The sequence below is a fragment of the Myodes glareolus genome, chromosome 5 (genome assembly GCF_982192425.1).
Source record: "Myodes glareolus chromosome 5, mMyoGla1.1, whole genome shotgun sequence".
Taxonomy (NCBI): Eukaryota; Metazoa; Chordata; class Mammalia; order Rodentia; family Cricetidae; genus Myodes; species Myodes glareolus.
In genome coordinates, this window is record NC_142030.1 from 84,536,432 (window position 1) to 84,557,293 (window position 20,862).

The 20,862-nt window shown below is 38.9% G+C and overlaps 1 protein-coding gene across 1 annotated transcript in view; it reads right to left on the bottom strand.

Moving 5' to 3' along the window:
- Aspm (assembly factor for spindle microtubules) overlaps nucleotides 1–20,862 on the bottom strand; it is a 42,944-nt gene that overhangs the window by 17,210 nt on the left and 4,872 nt on the right. Inside the window, exons 4-17 of the mRNA XM_048430965.3 lie at nucleotides 17,373–17,477; nucleotides 16,975–17,121; nucleotides 15,395–15,640; nucleotides 14,624–14,691; nucleotides 12,697–12,838; nucleotides 11,671–11,801; nucleotides 10,958–11,133; nucleotides 9,879–10,024; nucleotides 9,705–9,790; nucleotides 8,600–8,821; nucleotides 6,517–6,724; nucleotides 6,286–6,428; nucleotides 5,900–6,028; nucleotides 3,026–3,220 (exon numbers count right to left, since the gene is read on the bottom strand). Coding sequence (XP_048286922.3) covers nucleotides 3,026–3,220; nucleotides 5,900–6,028; nucleotides 6,286–6,428; nucleotides 6,517–6,724; nucleotides 8,600–8,821; nucleotides 9,705–9,790; nucleotides 9,879–10,024; nucleotides 10,958–11,133; nucleotides 11,671–11,801; nucleotides 12,697–12,838; nucleotides 14,624–14,691; nucleotides 15,395–15,640; nucleotides 16,975–17,121; nucleotides 17,373–17,477 — 2,144 coding nt within the window. The remainder of the gene's footprint in view (nucleotides 1–3,025; nucleotides 3,221–5,899; nucleotides 6,029–6,285; nucleotides 6,429–6,516; nucleotides 6,725–8,599; nucleotides 8,822–9,704; nucleotides 9,791–9,878; nucleotides 10,025–10,957; nucleotides 11,134–11,670; nucleotides 11,802–12,696; nucleotides 12,839–14,623; nucleotides 14,692–15,394; nucleotides 15,641–16,974; nucleotides 17,122–17,372; nucleotides 17,478–20,862) is intronic.

The following is a 20,862-nucleotide window of genomic DNA, read 5'->3' on the forward strand; positions in this document are numbered from 1 at the left end:
CTGACCAGGTAGTCTTCCAAAGGATGAGATAACTCTAAACTTACAGTCAGCAAGTGCAGCTGCACTAATTTCTCAGAACAAACTCCACTGGATATCAACATAAATTAATCACAACACAGAACTTCAATATCACATCTTACAAAAAGACAGGTCATTCTGATAATATATATACCAATGAACATACCATAAACAGAGCATTCTAACCATGCACGCAGAGCCCATATTCTTCTCAACAGTCCATGGAATGTTCTCGAAAATACATCATATACTAGGATACAAATACAGTAAAACTGAAATAATTTCTTATATTCTATCTCTCCAGTATTGAACAATGCAAGAAATCAAAAGCAAGAGAAACAGAACATATGAAAACTCCTGGGGACTGAACACACTAACACATGAATGGGTACTATATAGCTGCTTAGCTATTTCTTCCAAACCAAAACATCCTATCAGAAAGGAAGGCTAATTAAGACTAAGGAAGTAAACAAAACTAACAAGTTTCAGGAAGCTCCTGAAATTAACAAGCTCACTGTGTGATGCGACCAGAACTTTAAAGAATCAATAGGAATGTTTCTCAAACTATTCCATAAAACAGAGGACACTGCCAAGTTCCTTCTGTCTATGAATCCTGAGCACAAGCCAAATAAACCCATATCAAGACCAATGTATTTATAGGCCAGTCTTCTCAATGGACAGAGACGAAAATTCTTGATGACACGCTTGTACACACAATTCAAGAACACATCAAAAAGGAAATCTTTATGACTTGTCATTTACTGTCCTATTTGAGGATTCTACATGCTCTATGATTTCCTATTTAAAATTTGGACCCATGATAAAATATGTTTGCTTTGCAAAGTATCTGCAAGAAAATAAAGACAAGCTAACAATAGGAAGAAATTATCAGCCAGTCACTGACAAAGCCTTGAAGTTCTAGCTACTACTGGTCAGAACTCAAGTGAAGCTACAGAGCAAGTCTAAATAGACAAAAGGGATCAACGAAACAGAAAAAAAAATACTAGAGAAAAAACACATCAAGAATAGCTCAATCCTAATTGCCACAGAAAAATGCAAAACAATGCAAAGGTCACTGGGAGCCACGAAGAACAGTGGCGATTTCAGCAGAACCTTCAACCAACACTGCATGGAAAGAGGAACACGGAGAGCACCGGACAGAAACTTGTAAAGAGGGACTCAAAGTAAAAAACCAATTTACAAACAAAACACGAAAATCATAAAAGAAAATAAAAAGTCTTCCGTCAGGGAAAAATGAAACAAACTCAAGGCCAGGGAGAACACAGTTGAGAACATACTGCCAGGAATGTTCTCAAGACTGGATTATACAAAAACCTCTAAGTCTACAGGAGACAAACTGAAAAATTATGAGACTAGAAATAACACCACATAAAAGTCAAAAAATAGAAGTTCATCATATTAATTATCAATAAAATTAAATTAAAACTGCTCTGTACGCTAATACACATCAAAGTTACTAAGAAACTTCCCAAGTATTTACATTAGTGTGAAATTACATGCTGTGTTAAGCTCCGTGGCACTTCAGCAAGTCTCTGGCAATATCTCTTAAAATGCAACAAGCTTCCCATAACCCCCACCAAAAAAAAAAAAAACAAAAAACAAAACAAACAAACAAAAAAACACCTCCACAGTTGTACTTCCAGGTATTCAGTAAGCAGGATGAAGACATGTTCACATTAATAGGCACAATCAAACAGCCTTTGAATTATGTTAGTTCAGATCTGGAATATCAAATGTCTAACTACAACAGAATGAAAACCAAGCCACAGCATACCCAACATGGAAAATTTTCACAAATGCAATAGTAGTAAATGAGAGAATTTACATAAAGTTGAGTTTAAAAAAAGACACAACTAATTTATGTTGTTTTAAAAAGATGCATATGAGAAAGGTATGGTTAGTATAACAGTTAATGGTCAGTAGGGGCTGGGGTAGAGAAGCTTACTGGCTGGGAAGGAGCTTATAAGAAGCTGTCCATATTCTAACTCTTGGTAAAGAAGGCAATTATATGGGTATTACTTCGTGAGAAACCACAGGAGCCATGATGTCATCCCGTGCAACCTCCCATGCATTTCATTGTTAAAAAGATTCAAAAGAGACAATTTATTAAACTCATTTAGCATTTTGAGTACACAGAAACAAAGCTTTTAAATTTCTAAAAGAGATACATTTATAGGTTAAAGCTTCGATAGCATTTATAAAGGGATGAAGGTAATAGCATACCTCACTAATACTAGAATTCATTAGAAAATTAATGGATATCCATTCATTAATAAGTAATGGAACATTTTTGTCTTTAAAAGAAAATTAATATAGGCATTCTATTAACCAGTTGTAGCACTGGAGAGCAAAATGTGCTCTTTTCTCAGAAAAGAGACGCTTCCAGGGAGCAAAGTAAAGGAGAGCAGACTAACATGACAAGCTGGCGCTTCCCAGAGTCACAGATGACAGGCTCTGATGGGAAACCTGGACAACCAGGGAGGGGCACAGAGATTTAACTGTGTCAGCCGGACACAGCAGCATTCAGCAGACAGCAAGGTGGCAAGTGCTTAGTTAATTGGGCAGTAAGCCCCTATATCTTCCAGTTTCACGTCCTTGAACTCAAACTAACGACAGATGGAAAATATCCAAAGAAAAGAGCAAGTATCTGGACCGAATGTGCAGAAATTTTCCTTGTCTCTGTTCCCTGAGCAATCCACACAACTGCAATCCACACAGCATTTAGATAGTACTCAGTTCTATAAAGAAGCTTTGGGTGGTTTGAACTATATGGGAGGAAGCGCAAAAGTTATATGAAAACATCTCCAGATCTGGGTATCTGCATGGGGTTCCAGGACCAATCCCATCCTGACACACCAAGGGACAGCAGTATTTGAAAATGAATCTCGAGAGATGGTCACTGAAAATTCTATCACATATTTCCTTCTAAGCTTAAAAAGAAGCATGAAAATATTTTCAGTTTAAATATAATTCCAGAATATCATACCTGAATAAGTGATGCTGATTTACTTTGAAGTTTGGCCAGTTTTTCATTTTTTAGCATTAGCAACTTTCTTTGTGCTGAGATTCTTCGCCAACATTTCTGAATGACCAGAGCTGCACTGGCCTTCTTTTGTAATCGTCGTCTGGTCAGAAAATTGAGAACAACTGACTGAATAATTCTAGCAGCTTTATCTCTTTCCTTTAATGAAAAAAAGAAAAAAATAAATTTGAGTTAACCATTACTTTAAGAATTAATTCTTTCTAAATTGATAAATTTCTACACATTAATCATATTTGTAATTTAGTCTGGAAAAACCCTTCCTCACTCCAGGCTTACTATCCTGGGGGTACAAATGCTTCTGAGCATGTCGAAAAGACAAGTATTTGGGAGAAACAACGATTCCTAAGGATTAAACTAATATAAAGTTCACAGACATGTTTGATCTATCATAAATAATTCACAGAGAACAAGACAAACTGTAATACAATTGCTCTGATGTGGATTCCATGAACTCAAAGGAAAAGAGCCGCATGCATGAAACAAAAAAAATGCTTTCAGCACAAGGCAGTATTGCTTTGTTACAACTTGAAAAAGCAATACACAAAAGAGGAGAAACAAGACAACTTTCCCTTCATCACCAAACCCGTGGGCATTAAGCCAAGGCTCAGGCGGAAGAGGGGCATGGTATGCCCTGGGAGAACTAGTGCCGAGAGGGGCAGCAGCATGAGTGACTCGGGAGCGCGTGTCCTGGGAACAGAAGCCAGCAAGCCCCCATCTCCACTTGTATCATGTCTGAAAGTCACTACTATGACTACCAAGAAGTTCCTATCTAACACTTGATAATGATCACTTAAACCTCCTGAGAACAATGGACAGAAGCAGTACTATGGCCTGGGCTAAAGGAGGCACAAAGTCAAATGGCTTGCCTGTCTATAGTTAGCCAGGATCTGACCAGGCTGTCTGCTTGAAAGCCTGTGCCTTTAATCGCCTGGCTGTACACTTTACTCAACTTAAGTTAGAAACTAGAATGTGAGAACTGTTTCCTCTGGTGGAAAGAAACAACATAAAGCATCACTGACGCCCTTTATGTTTCTGTCCAGAGCAACCAACATGAAATGGTGGGCTCCACAGCGGTTAGCTATGCATGCCAATTACTAGTCAATAACCATCAGTGAGTGTTGTCTGCATGGAAGTTGCCACAGTCTGGGAACAGATAAAATTGTTAAACATTCTAAAATATGAAAAGAGCAACCAATGGATTAACACAAAAACAGGAAAGGCCGTGGACGAGACCCCAACACAAAGGAGAAAGTTATTAACCAGACAATTGTGAACTTGGAACAGAGGAATGAAGTCTACCAAAGTGATCAGACCACCTCACAGAATTTCAGTGCCTCTGCTAAGCACTTACCTGTAAATAAATTCAGCTAGAAGCACACTACTATCCTATTGGTAATTTAAAAAAGATTTTTGACATGATACAGTTCAGAAATATAGAATGTTTGCATCAAAATTAGAAACACCGAGGGCATCATGGATGAAGAGACTAACGTGAAATGAAAGTTAACTCAACTGCAAGATCAGTTTACTTTAAGCAACGAAAACCCACAACTTTATCTGTCATTAGATAAGCTGATGACAGAGGAAGGAAAACGCACTACAGGAATTGGCTAGAAAACTCCCCTCAGTTAAGGGCTACTGTGTCCATATCTGCAATTACTGACCCTTCTTTAGAGCATGGCAGCACTGTTAATGCCATTCCTACTATTCCACCATCCAGCTACCAGTTTCTTTCATTTCCCCCTTATGAGGACCAAATACTATGATTTCATTTAATTTAGAGTTTATGTCTACTTATAGACAGAAAGAAACAAGAGGGTGAACTTCTCAGGGGACTCAGGAAACACTGTCTACCACTTCGTTGGCAATATCAATAGAGGGTTTCTATTAATTATAATAACACAAAAGCAAACTCTAAAGACTGAAAAGGTATCTGAGGTATCCTTACCAGCCTAGCAGTTCAGGAAATGACTATGAGGACCTAGAGAAGATGCTATACAATGTTCCCAATAGACAGCTGCGGGTGGATGGCACCACCACTGTAATGTTAGTATTCAGATATTATGCTAGCCTGCCCCTTGGGGATCTGGGAGGATACACAAAGGCCAGCCCAGGGTTTTCTGGTTGCTACTTCACTAAGTAGTCTGTGCATGTGCCCTACACCCCACTTCAGGAAACAAGTTCTACCTGTTCTGCCTTCTTTCTGGCTGCTCCACTGAAGAAGCAAGCAGGCTTTTGTGCTTCTCCTCCCACCCCTTCCCATTCTCCGCTCCCAATTCCATGCAAGCACTGTCGCATGATGGCGTGTCTCTCTCTCCCTATCCAAAATTATAACAATCATCTTGTAAGAGAACACAACCAGCAGGAGAAAGTAAGAAGTGATCAGAATAACTAATAAAATGCAACCAGCACTATGAGAACTTTTTTTAAAGTAGCCATTTTGATGGCTCGCCTTGGCTGTGAACATGACTGGATGTGAAGGCCACTGCAGAGCTGACACTCAAGGCCCGGCAGCACCAGAACACAGGCATGCAAAGCAAAACCTAGACACTGGGACACGGTTTCAGACTCTAGATGCAGGGTAGATTACAGTAGGAAAAGGGAAGCGGTGAGGCAAGTACCCCAAGTTTATTCTTCCCAAACTTACAAGCAGAGAAGTTATCTATGACCTACAGTGGATTACGAGGAGAGCAGGAGGAAGATATTTGTATTTCTGCATCCCAAAACTACATGTAATTAATAAGCTTATCTCAACTATATGTATTTGTAAAACTCACGGGACTTCTGTACAACACTGCTCTCATTTTCCACAATTACCTGACGGTGTTTTAGGTCTCTTCGTAGTTTATATTTTCTCCACGTTGTTTGTATAAGTCGGGCAGCTCTTATTTCCTTACGGAGATCCAAAAGCCTTGCACAAAGAAATGACAAATAGGTAATAACCACCTAAGAAAAATACAAAAGAGGAAAACAGAGGGTCAGGAGGGAACTATGGCTCACTACCATTCTGAGTCTCATTAAGAGTGACTATCAGTTGGGCGTGGTGGCGCATGCCTTTAATCCCATCCTTCAGGAGATGGAAGCAAGCTCTTGCGTTTGAGGCCATCATGGCCTACAGAGCAAGTTCCAGGACAGTCAGGACTACCCAAAGTAACCCTGTCAAACAAAACAAAACAGTGATTATGAAGAAATCATTCACTGACCTTTTCATCTGGAATTGTATTTGACATGTCTGCAAGATGAATCATATCAGGTATTCCTCCAAGATCTCGAGCTGCAGATCTCACCAAATGGAAATTTTTCTTTTCATTTTCTAGAAGTTCTTTGTACAGCTCTGGAGTGTTTTCTATTACATAGACAAGTGACAAAGACATGACTGTAGCTAACAGACCCGGCAGAGCAGGAGCATACTGAACCCAACCAAAGGGACCAACCGTGATCAAGTGCTTCAAGAGACAGGTCCAGACAACCTCCGTCAGACTCAGAAGAAGAATTTAACACCACTGAACCAGTCTGTGTGCAGGCCACGGACTGAGTAGTGCGCTGGCATATAGCATCAAAAGGCACGTAGCACGGGTGGTAGTGGTGGATCAGATAGCACAGCACACGGCCATCGGAGAAAGACACTGTAAAATTCTCCACCTGCATGCAAATACCAGAGACGTGATCACTTCTAGTTAGACACTAGAATAAATATATGCTAGCCTTTTATTTCCTTATAGGAACTAAAAGAATATTAATTTGATAATGTGGAAAGCATTAACATTAGTCATAATCAAATTTTCAGTTCTTAATTAACAGTTCAAAAGTAGGGTTTGATTACAGGTATTATTGTCCTTGGTTACACAGCATCCCTCAAAATATCATGACCCTTCCCAGAACCTCAGAATATGGCTTTATTTGAAACACCAAACACTGTGTAAAGGCAAAGGAAGGGACTGAACTAATAAAGTTTCAAGCCAAAGAAGAAACAGGAAGGCTACCTTGTACCAGGACAAAAGAGAAAGGCAGCGAGTAATGGCCTTTCATGAGACTATGGACTGGCAAACACTTTGCTTTTAGACTTCTGTCCTCTACAACTGTTGAAAGAATAAAATTGTGTGTTAAGCCACCCAGTGCAGTCATCTATTAGGGCAGGCACTGGGAAACTATAAGAACTATAGTCTAATGGCACATTCCTTTATTCCCAGCTCTCAGCAGGCAGATCTCCATGAGTTCGAGGCCAGCCTGGTCTACAAGAGCTAGTTCCAGGACAGTTAGGACAGAGAAACCCTGGCTCGAAAACACACACACACACACACAAATTATAGTCAATCCTCATTACTCATGAACACTAAATTTGGGAAAATGTGAACCAATCTCTTCATGTAGAAATCTGGTTAAATTCCTACATTTCCATCAATCATGTTTCCAGAATGAAGTGACATTATCCTTATGGCCCACTGCAAAGGATGCCAACACGAAGTTGATAAATTCAGTGGTCAATCTGAAATATGACAGTCTTCCTTTAGGAATCTACTCAGTGCTTTAGCACTACATTTGAGGACCATTTTAAACAGGAAAATCAAACACTGCAAAAGCATACAGACCATGAAAAAGACAGAGAGAGAAGATGCAAGAAGGCAGTGTCATGATTTGACCTCAGCTTAGAATGAGCGCCTCAGCACCTGCAGTGAGCAACCAGACAAACTGCCAGTATTGATTTCAGAAACAGAAATACGCTTCAGCTACTTACTAAATGCATAAGAAATGATTAGTCACATCTTTAATGCTACAGGATTTGATAAAACACAGCCACCCATACAGCTAGCTAGGTTCCCAGTAACATACAGTCTGCACTGTGTGGTTTAATATGCCTCTTCAAGGAGCTTGAATGTATGCAGGAAAGTTCTTCAAGTATTTATACTTAAAAGGATGTATCATAGAAAATATCAATCAGACCAATTATTATAAAAACTCAACCAAGGTCGGTTACTCCTTTCTGCATGATGTTTCTTCGGATGTTACTGTATAGTAAGGTCAGGATATCCATGCCTCATTCCTATATAGTATCTTCCACCAAATTTTTGTTTAATTTTGCGAACATATTATTGTAGCCTATTCAGCCATTTCTCCCCCAACTATTACTGTCCCGCCTATTCTACAATCCCTTCTGATTTTGTTTCAAATGTGTGTATATATATGTGGATGTGTGTATATAAATAAATTGTGATATATATGGATTAAAATATAAATTTAGCATAGAAGAAAATGTAACATTTTTATATTAGCATATATTTGGAAATATAATGCAAGATTTTTATATTTCTTGTGATTATTGTGTACTGTTAAATTGATAATTGTATAACAGATTATATAGACTACAAGATGATAATCATTCTCATACTGAATGTGCATAGTATGTGTGTGTATATGCATGCGTACCAAATATTTAAGAAACAGAAAGAGATTTATTATGCATTCATTAGACTTTAGCCAAGATTTGAAATACGTTAAAACAAAAGCAGAAAGACTGACCTGTTTGCTATAGAAGGCACAAACGGCATTGACCCAGTCCAGCAACAACCTCACACTGTCACCGCAGTGTTCAGCAGAGCCACTGCTTCTTCTGTCTTTTTGCTTATTAGTAACAGCCTTAGAACGGCACGACAGGGCAGACATTGCTCTTTTTATGTTGTACGTGTGTCTTAGAAAATCAATTTCTTCCCGCAACTGACCTAAATTAAGGGAAATGTCCACCTGAGAAGTACAAAAAGGTTAACTACATTGTTATGTTTTTCATAATTCATTTTTAACCCTCAAAAACTAAAATAACTGTCTCTACATAAAGAAACTGCAGAAGATAGAAAAACAAAGAAACAAACAACAGAAACAGCCTAATCAGAAATATTAACACAAGTGGCCGAAGGTACAGGCCCACCGCACAGTCATGAGACCTACGGCTGGACCATCAGCACCCACGTATCAGTCAGGTGTGGCAGCACATGTCACCCCATGCTAGGGGGCGGGACAGACTTGCTGGCCCGCCAGTGTAGCCAAAAAACTCTGTGAGCCGTATGTTCAGTAAATAACCTTGTACCAGAAAATAAAGCAAGCAACTGAGGAAAACATCCACCATTGTCTTACCTCTCCACACAAACTTATATACAACACACACACACAGAGGATTTTTTCTTAAATCCAACAAAAACTACCTAAAATACACATTTTAGCACAAAATCTCTATATTTTTAACAGCAAGTAGTTTCCACACATAAATGACAGAAATGTTTAGTGGTTAAAAATATGGAATTTGGGGCTGAAGAGACGGCTCAGCCATTAAAGGTTAGACTTACAACTAACAAATATGGAATTTGTGTCTACATAAGTCTGGGTTGTACATTTAGCTCTATTTCTTCTAAGATGGAAATTTCAGCTTCAGTTCTTTTATGAGGGAAGAAGCAATATTTACACTGTCCATAGTATAAAAGGTTAAACTGGGAGACATAAAGCAGCTGTCACAGTCCCTAGCATAAAGTACAAAACCTGACAGAGACTAGCGCTATTCTTCATTTCATCAAAAATAATTTTAGTAGTCAGCATTCAAAATAGAACACAAAAAAGTGTGCCAAACACACAGTACCTGAAAAGCAAATGCTATTTTCCAAAGCAACCCAAGAGTTTTCTCTCTGTGCCTATCCACGATATCCTTAGACAGGATGGTGTTTCCTGCAGGAGAAAGGGAGTCCGTTAGCACAATGTGTGCACACACTAAGGTTCAGCAAGGACACTGAGTTTTATCCCTGTTCACTCTTACCATGCTCATCAGTTAGCTGGACCCCTCGTGATTGGAGAACCTGTAGGACAATATCGACATTGTGCATCTTCTGGGTGCGACTTATGGCAGGAATCCTGAGTCTCTTGGACAGATTCCAGTTCTGTGTGAGAAGTTCCATAGTTCGCCTAGCAGGAAAGAAAATTTCAATGAAGCTTCTACATAAGTGTCCAAGAAAAAGTTCATTAAAATAGTTACTGCCCACATAAGTCACAAAACCATAAACATATGAAGGACAAAATGACTCCCAGAAACTCTTCCAAGTTTTCATTGTTTCACTTAACAAGTGGAATTATTTCTCATTTTAAGTCTGGAGGTTAGTAGTCTACAAATACATGAGAAAGAAAAATGCAAGTCTTATGCATATGTGAGCAAACCAATAGAGTTCTACACAGCAGGACAGAAGGAGGGGACGAGCTCAGGAGGAAAATGTGCAGCAGGTATTAAGATATGCATATTCCACATACCAAGCAAGTACTTGTTTTCTCTTATTTTGCATCAAGTGAAACTCATAATTAAGCATTAACTGTTCTTAGTCTTTTTCTTCACAGAAGGTACTAAGGTTAAGCAAACTTAGTCACATAGCTAGCAAGTAATGACAGAAGCAAGATGAAAGCTGAAATATATTATCAGTTTCCAAATCAAATGAAAATATCTAAGTACCTAAAAGAGATACATCAGAATTTGATATCTAACTCCTGATAGTATCTCTATTATTCACTTTATCATAAATAAGAATCTGAATACAATTAAAACCAGCATAAAAAAATAAGGAACTCACAAAGGCATTGCTAACACAAAATGTTATTAAGTATACAATATTAAGTCAGTTTCATGGCTACTATTCTTAGACATTGGTAGCTCCCATCCACAGATCCTAGTCCCATAACAGCAAAGATAACAAAAATGTATGATATAAGTCATATATCACTTTTCTAAAAGATAAATCTCAGGCATTTTTTTAAATCATGAATTATATGATAGACTATCAGGACAGAAAATGAAACTTTAACAAACAAAATTAGCCTAGTGCATTAAGTAAATTCGTAACTTATACTTACACAAGGCGCACCCCACATTGCAGGTCCACGGCAAGATTTGTGACAGCAAAATCAAACTCATCAAGTGCTGTCTGAACATGGCTCACAGGTAATCCCAATAAGTTAAGGTGACGAGAAAGGTCACCTTCACCACTTAGGAAATCTCGTGAAAAGGCTAGCAGAAGATCTTTACTAGCCTATAAACAGGGAGCAAGAATTATGTTTCAATATTATAATTGTATTTATGATAACAAATCTTCAAATCATTCTGTGCTTACAGAAATAATATGAGGAGCAGTATAAAGAGATTGCCTATGACCAAGGCAAATGCAAATTCATATTTCCAATTGAAGACCTTGTGAAGAACTATTCACAATTAACCTATGACTTGAAGATACTTCCTACAAAGTTACTTCTGCAGCAGCATAGTCTAGTTTATTCTCAAACCAAAATTAAAAGTAAAAATGAATGGAAACTGTCATTCAACTAAATCTGGCAATTTAAGTTTGGGGGTTTGAGGTCTACAAGAACATTACAAGAAGACAACAATGAGACGTGTATATATGGATAAACTAAGCCTTATGCAGGAAAAAGGAATAAAGAAAGAGTGAATACACAGATTCTCATTCCTATTCCACTTCAGAATGTGTTCAAGGAACACGAACATTCTTATGACAAAAAAACATACCACTGCAACAAGAAAGCATTTTACAAGGAAAATGAAAGAATGATACCTTGAATTCAGCATCTTTACAAAAGAGACAAGGGTCGTGATCAATAAGTCTGGAAATTTTAGCGTAGTCAAGGAAACAGATCAACAACAGTAATTTTTTCAATGTGAACTTAGACAAAGCCACTTCATGACCTTAAAGTACAAGCAAACAAAAAATTAAGTTTATCCATGAAAGGCAATGACAAACATGTCAGCAAAAATAGTAGTAAGCATACCTAAATCTCCATGTACTTTTTCTTAGTAACTTACAGGCATGAGTCTATCAAATACTTTTATGGACAGGTACTATTTAATATGTCCAACCCATGGAATAGACAACACAGTGACAGCAAAGACATTTAACTGGTCTTATTCTGTCTGGTGCAGGAGAATTGTCTATGTTATGTCAATCATGTTTTAAATAAATGCTGATTGGCCAGGCAGGAGGTATAGGCGGGAAAACCAGACAGGAAGTAGAGGTGGAGCAAAGAGAACAGGAGTATTCTGGGAAGCAGGAAGCTCCCTCTGCAGTTCTGCCCAGACTACCAGAGAGGCAAGATGTAAGCTGCCCCGCTGAGAAAGGTACTGAGCCGTGTGGCTAACATAGACAAAAATAATGGGCTAACATAAGTTATAAGAGCTAATAAGTAGCCTGAGCTAATGGGCCAATCAATTTTATAACTTACGGAAATCTCTGTGATTTTCTTTGGGGCTTACTGGCTGTGGGGTACCGGGCGGAACAGAAACCCCAACAAGATGGCTCCCACATGTTACATTATTCAACAGCTATTTAACGAACGCCTACGACTACATGCAAGCGTCATCCTCTGTGCTATATAGTTAACAGCAAACTAAAACAAGTGCAGTCCCCATAGTACATACAACACACTAGGGTGAGTCAGTGGGTGGAGAAGACAAGAGTTATAAATAGTGATGGAGGAAAAACAAGGAATGAGGGTAAAAGAGAAGCCAGTCAAATTGAAGAAGTAAAATGCAAACAGGGAGAGACGAGGGCAAGGCATTTTGCAAAGTATGCAGAGATACTTACCATCTCGAAACAGGAGAGGAACAGAGGGGTGTCTGTACTCAGCTGCTATATCGGGATTCCAAAGCAAGCGATTCAGAATGAACACAGCCAGCCCTGTGACATCACTGCTGTCTGCCAGAGGGATCAGTTCACCATAAACTGTCTGCAAAGAGAAGACAAGGCCAGGCCAGGGTCACACCAACCCTGAGAAGAAAGAGGAAGCCGTTGGGGAAGAGCAGATTGCAGCCGTCTAAGGAATATGAAAGAGCAGAGAGACAGGGCCGCTAAGTCATGTCCTTAAGCTGCGTGCATTTCTAGTGTGTACAACAGACTTCAAAACAAACTGGTTCATCATCTGAGAAAACTTTCTCTCAGCTAAAGACTTACAAAGTATAGGCACACTGCTCAAATTTAATAACTGTTTTAAGAAGCATGCCATTAAAATAAAACAGAAACCAAATTAAATGTTTAGAATCATTAATGTGAAATTATCTATAAATAATCTAATAATTAAGAAATAAAGGTATGCCCATAACTAACTACAAATGTGAAATTAGTTTAACATTAACATGCTGACTGATGATTTTCAAAACAATAAGAAAAAACTACAAATATAACGAATTATATTTTGTAAACCTACATGGAAATACATGGAAAGATAAAAGCAGAGAAAAGTAGTAATGCTGATCACAGTCAACAATAGAGAAGTTGATCTCTATATTTTTTAATTTTTGGTGTTTGAAGCTTTTGTACTATCATCAAATACCATGCCTATTTGCAGAATCCCAAAGTCTGGAAGAAAATAAAATGTACTAGGATGCAATTACCACTATGCCCTTTCCCTGGGAAAGGATTGCACATTCCCACTGCCCATTGCTGGCTCAGTTACTCCTGCCAGGCTATGCTTGGACAGATATTATTCTGTGATCAATTTAACGTGGATGGAAGCGATACAAATACATCTGGGCAGCTTTCCAAGGTCATTAGGCTGGAGTGAGAAGTTCTGGGCTGCGGCGGCACAGCAGGGTGACGACGGTTATTAACAGCAACAATGATGACATTTCAGTCAAATTCCACAAAGGATTTTGAAAATTTCAACATAAAGAAATGATAAATGCTTGAAGAAATAGATATTAAAGATTAATGAGGCAATATATAATGTATATATATACACATTGTATAAAATATATATTAATATATATATATGATATATATAAAAACAAAACAACACAGCGCCATGTAATAGTTTTATATTTTATGTATAACCTAAGATAAGTTTAAAAATAAATAAGGTTAATTTAAAGCATGAATTTGATAAAGGCATTGCAAATTTTTGTCTAGTAATTTTGTTCACATCTTTCACCACAAAAAAAAAGTGTAGATCCCAAATTTGGAGAAGGGGGACATCATTTACTTCAAATGAGACTCCAAAATTATTATTTGACATAGGAAGCAGAGTCAGCTGATGTGTGATTTATATAATAATGAGGAGAGGGTAGCAACTGGAATAAACATTTTAGCAATGTCGTTGTCATGCAATGCTGCTATCACGAGGTGGCGCTATCGTGCAATCTGTTAGAATTAGTTCTCTCGGAATCTAATTACTAGCACAGTTTACGGCTTTCTGTTCAAGACTACTCTATTGTGGTGCACGCCTTTAATCCCAGCACTTGGGAGGCAGAGGCAGTGGATCTCTGTGAGTTCGAGGACAGCCTGGTCTACAAAGCGAGTTATAGAACAGGCTCCAAAGCTACACAGAGAAACCCTGTCTCGAAAAACAAAAAACAAAAACATAAAATGAAAAAAATAAAAAAAAACTGAAATAACGATGAATCAAGTCAACCAAATGACTTAACTTTTCTAAGCAAAAAACATATTTTATAAGATCGTATTAGACTAAAAGCATGTAATCTTTAAAATAACTGTTTTCTAATAACTGAAAACTTACCTCCAGGCCAATTCGAAGCCACAGTGGATTATAAGACAACAGCCAATTCAGGACTTTCTGGCGTTGTCCTGAAACATAGGTTAAAAAAAAATTAGCTGCATATTACTAAACAGATACAATAAATAAACCTCTTCAGAGATGACAGAGTACAAAACAGAAACAATGAGTTAAATTTCTTAAACACGGGATCACATTCATATATGACAGATTTTAAGCAAAGAAATGCGGCATCTCATTGGCGGTGTATGGGAAGGGCTGAAATCAGTATCTAGATGAGGTAATCCCATGTTTTTTGCATCAACATTCATGTCATCCAACAGATGCTATCTTACTGTCGATAGCAGATGAATGGATAAAGGAAGCACACTTTACTCATATACAGACCTAGACATACGATACACACACACACACACACACACACACACACACACACACACACAGAGGCATATTAATCTACTCTAAAGAAAGATAAGTCCTGCCATTTTCTAATGACATGGATGAACCTGAAGGACATTAACTAAAACAAGCCAGGGAAACACAAATTCCACACAATCTCAACTTGTAGGTATCTTTTGAAAATCTCTACGCCCACATAAACAGAGAATAGTGACTGACAGAGACTGGAAGATGCTGGCTAAAAAAATTACAAAGCTTTGTTATTTAAGGGAAGTAAATTCTGGAAATCTGCTATATAGCAGATCTGATAAAAAGTAATGCAAAACGCTTTACAATATTTTCAAAGAATGAATCTTGAGATGTCTATAAGCTTACCAATATCTTTCCAGAGGTGTCTATCTTTCCGTACAAGTAACCGTCCAACTTCAATTTCAATTTCAAGCTTTTTGATAGCTTTAACCATGTTTTCGGAAGTGAACAGGGAGCAAGCTGTGCGGCGCAGTCTGTTCATCCTGCAGCTGGCTGTGTAGGCTCTGAGCGAAGCTTCATCCTTGGTAGGTGCCTTCGGGACACTGGCTTTGTGTTGGTTCTCCACTCCCAAGACAAGGGTGGCAGCATTTACTGGATAGACAGAGGGCAACGCTTCTGGTTACGCAGCATCTCGACACCTTACTAAAGCCAGCAACTGGATGCAAGGTAAGGTAGACGCTCAAAAAGGCCTATTTGCTTCCCCCTCCAATCCTCTCCTGAGTTTCTAACAATCATCTAGTGCTCACTAAGGACCTTTGACCACACTATGTCTACAGAGTGCCTACCAGGGCAACCTCTTCACATCAACTTCACGCACAACCTCAAACATCAGCCTTTCTAACCCAAACAAGCAAGATGACCTCCCAGCAAGTTTCTGCCTCTATCTCCTTATGAATGAATAAAAGGTACGCTCTGAAGGTTCTCAGCCTTCCTATGGTACTATCCTTTAGTATGGCTAAATACAGTTCGTCACTTTGTTGTGAACTCCTATCATAAAATTATTTTCTCTGTACTTCATAACTGTAATTTTGCTACTGTTATGAATTGTAATGTATATTTCTGATAGGCAGGATATCTGATATGCGACCCCTGTGAAAAGGTCTTTCAAGCAAAAGGGGTCGCAACCACAGGTTCAAAGCCACAGTTCTCAGGATTACGAGTTAACTGAATTATGACATAATGTGAATTTTGTGTGTGAGCTTATATGCATGGGCCTGTGTACATGTTGAAGACAAGAAGACAATCTGGGGGACCACTTCTCAGGTGTCCTCTACCTTCTTAAGGATTTTAGAGATGGTTTCCCCCTGGCCCGGAGCTGACCGAGTAGGCTAAGCTAACGGACAAGTAAAGCCCGTGGATTGCCCATCTATACCACGCCAGCACGCTCTGGGCTGCTGTTGTGTGGCTTCCAGGAACTGAACTCAGGTTCTCATGCTTTGCGCAGCAAACTCTTTGCCGACTGAGCTTTCTTCCCATGTATATCTGAAACTTTCATAAAACACATTGTATCTTAAGAAAAACAAACACTAGAAATTTGAGGTTACTTCCTTTTGAAGACAAAGAAGCACCATGGCAGAAAGGATGTAATTCAAAGAGCCCTTTAAAGGACAGAACCTAGGGAAGTCTCTCTGAGAGTCAAAACAGCATCTGTCTGCAAGCACAGCGAGGAAACCACGTCACAAGGCAACCTACAGTAGCCTGATCTGTTACCGTCTCTTCCACAAGAGACCCCTCCAAGTCTTTCCCAGTCCACACTCACTTCTTCCTGCAAAATAAGAACTAGAACATTTTTAAATTCCTCATGAATTGGCTTCCAGGATCCTCAGAACTACATAACTTTTCTGTACAATCCTAAAAATAGTACGACAATGAGCTAGCAAATCATCATTAAGTACAATATAACACAGGATGTATAGTTCGCGTACCTTCAGAGACATGCGTTTTCACGGTGAAGTCATCAGGCGTCAATATGTAATTTAGCCACCAAGTGAAGCCCTGCTCCTGCTTTTCCTTCCAGCGTTCATCATAAAACATGTTCTTTGCAGCAAATGGCATTGGGTGTCTAGGAATAGCTAAGAATATACTCAATTACTACATAAGACATTTTCCTTTAAATTATTTTTTAAAACAGATCAAAAGGATTTTTGCACTAGCAAAATCATCTTTAAAAACTGAACAGTATTTGCTTTCACTTCTTGCTGCAGAGTTGTAAACTTCTGAAGTGTGAAATATAATCAAAGCAAAGGCTAAATGAGTTATTTCCCTGCTATCTCTTTTTTCAGCCTGTTAAGTACAAAACACTTTGTTCAATGGAAACACTTGCCTGCTTTTAACGGCTTTATAAAGGTCAGATGCGACTGCGCGACAGCAACAATGGGCCGTGCCCTTTTCTTTGTTTTAGAAAGCGGTGTTTTTAATGCTGAGGAATCTAAAAAAAAAGCAGAAAAAAGAATAGCATTAAAAGATAAAATGAATTTTAGAAAAAAAGGTAACTAATTTCAAAATCAAATTTGAGTTCTTCAGAATCATAATCATTAAAGAGATACTTAATAATGACTATGTTCTAGGTACTAATGTTATAAATTTCAATAATCAAACCAACCAAACCCTGGGGGCTGGAGAGATGGTGCCACAGTTAGGAGATCTTGCTGCTCTTCCAGAGGACCTAAGTTCAAGTCTCAGAACCCACAGGGATCTACAACCATCTGTAAGTCCAGCTCCAGGAGATCCATTGCCCTCTCTGGCTTCCATGGGCACTAGCCTGCATATCATCCACAGACATACATGGCAGGCAAAACACCCACAGATGTTAGAGGTCCCAGACCACAAACCAGAAATGACCTGTAGGAGCTAGCATCCTGATGCAGTCATAGCCATAGTGTGTGCATACTGCATACTCCCAGACTGTGCTACATGCAGGGAAAAGCAGAACTGAGAGGCATGGAAGAAGCTGTCAGCCTTCAGAGGTATCAAAAATGCCTTAGACAGCCGTCTAAAGTGGAATTCAGAGGTTCAGTTAAGGAACACGGCCTACTGGCAAAGCTGCAGTAAGGATGAAGCCAGGATTACAAGTGATGAAAGGCAAAAAAGGAGAGGTCAGCAATAGTAATAACAATGGCAACTGATATTTAAATATATTGTGTCTGGAACTATCAAATATTAAATTCAAAGTCTTATTCACATATACAATACATTGAAGTATTAAAGTCATCCATCATTTATATAATTAACATACCAGGCCTTAGAGCAATTTTGTAGTCAAAGTTACAGAAGTTAGTAAATCAAAAGTCTAATGCATGAAATTATCTTTAAATCTAGCATAAAGGCCTTACTGAGACTGTTGCTTTGAACGAACAGTAGGTTTGAGCAACGTTTCTATGGTCATTTGTGTATTTATTCATGAATTCACTGCTTCTCTTTATCACTTACTGTCTATTTTGTAGGTTAAAATCAATATTAAAATCAAAGAACTTCTTTGTCTAGACCACAAAATAGTGAGGCAGTGAAACTCCACTAATGAGCTTGAGCAATTTACTTATATTTGAAAGTATAACTAGAAGGGCATATTGGCCTCTAAGTTCTGATGCGCTGATGCAAACAGTATTAAATGTTGCTTCCACTTCCTACACAAGACACCTACATGATTTCCTGCTAATACCTCACGACTTCAGCTAAGGACGTCCACTGTGTGATCTGTTTCCGCAGCCTGAGGGCCTTTGATTCTGCAGCTGATTAGTTGTGGACAGTCTTCTTAGCATTCTATCTATCTTACTAGCATTTGTGTTTGTTGGCTTCTTGGCAATTCATGTTCTTATTTCAGGTATTAAAAGGTTAACCTTTGTTAATTCCACTGCCCTCTAGTAACATTTCCAATATAAATAAATATTTAGAATTAGGCCTGCACTGGAATTTACATACATAGCTGAGGGACAGAACCACAGGTAAGGACAATTTCAAGCAGCATTCACTGAGGCCTGTATTGAGTAGACAGAAAAGATGTGACTTTGTACAAAGCAAGTGAAAGAGACTCCTGCTGAGACAAGCAGAAGCATCACATTGACAATAGGTCTCCATATTAGCAGCCCATCCTGAAACTATATACATGAGGATGCATGTGCATAGTTAGCATTCAGAACTGTGACACAGGAGGTCACAGTAACTTCGAGGAGAAAAGAATAAAAGGTGGCACCAGTACTGTAAGAAGTACAATAGTGACGTCAGAAAAAGCATTCCAGGAAGGCAAACGTTCAAAGTTATAAACGTTGCAAACAGATGATCAAGTTGATTTAAGAGACAACTACTGTATTTACAATTTGGACGCCATCGATATGTCCCTGTAGGTCGTGCTTCAGTCTCCTGCTTCTTTTAAGCAAAACCTGGAAAAACCAACATTCCCTGAGTTATGTCCTTGTCTGTGTATTTTACTGCATACGGGTTACACTTGCATTAAAAGATGTGCTCTGAAAGGCACTTGTAGTGGCAATTTCTAATTCCTCCTCTGTCTACCAGATGAACCTCAATCCATTCCGAGTACTGTACAGACACTCCACAGACATGTCAAGTTCAACGATCATAGTTGGGGGCACATATCATATTCCATCTGTGGAGGCTGAGATAAAAAATACCTCCCAGAGGCTCTTATACGACAAGGCCTGGTTCCTAGTTTATATTATTTGGGGAGGTATAGCCTTCCCTGAGTAGCACATCCTTGTGTTTATGTCCTTGTCCCACTTAGCGTGCACTCACTCTCTTGCTTTATGTCATCAGTTAAAGAAGCGCTCCCTTGGCTTCCTGCTGCCACATCTTCCAGGCCACGATAGACACTCCCTTCTGAACCATAAGCCTAAATAAAAACTTCCTTCTGAGTTGCCTTGGTCATGATATTTTCTCACAAAGGAAGAGTTACTAATACTCTATCCTAAAGAGAAGAACATCTGCACTTCTATTTCCTTAAAGAAACTGAGGTTCAGAAGACGAGCTAGAGACACTGTGTCAGGTGGAGCATCAGCTCTGTCACTAACTCTAGGAACTCTGGGAAAACTACTTAACTTTTCAATGTACCTATTTCCCATCTGCAGAACTGTACTATGGGTAAAACCAACACCGACTTCACAAGAACATTCTAACTACTAATGGAGGACATAGTGAAGCACACACAACTGTGTCTGACACAGAAGTACTCAGTAAATGTTAGCCACTGCAGTCTGACACGAAGGGGGGAAAGGACTTTAAACAAAACAGAGGAATAATATAACACAACTGGATGCCAATTTTTCCAGCCAGAAACATACAGGTAAAAAGAAAATAGGAAGGAAGGAAGGAAGGAAGGAAGGAAGGAAGGAAGGAAGGAAGGAAGGAAGGAAGGAAGGAAGGAAGGAAAAGGATTCAGTAGTTACAAATCAGGGAGACCTACAGGTAACAATTCATGCATAGATAGACAAGTGAGATTAGCTTAGACAGGTGGGTTGTTGGCTGGAATCTGGAAAGGACAGGAAGGAAAGCAAGTAAGTGAAGTTCTCAGGAATAAAGAAATTCAAGCTAAATAAGAGGACAGACACTTCGAGAGGGGCTATGGAATCAAAGTTGGACTAAGGAGTGGTGGATGTTGGAAAAGTATAAAAGTGAGGGAGTCTGGCTCAAGAAGAAACGCTGGAATCAGAGATGGCGACCTGCACTTGAGATTTTTTAGGAAAGCAGAGCCCACAGATGATGCAACTAAAAGGCCAGGTTACTAGAAGACTCTTCCACAAAGAGTCACTGGAGAGAGTATCATGAGCCAAGTTCACTTTGAGAATAATTAATTACTCACTGCA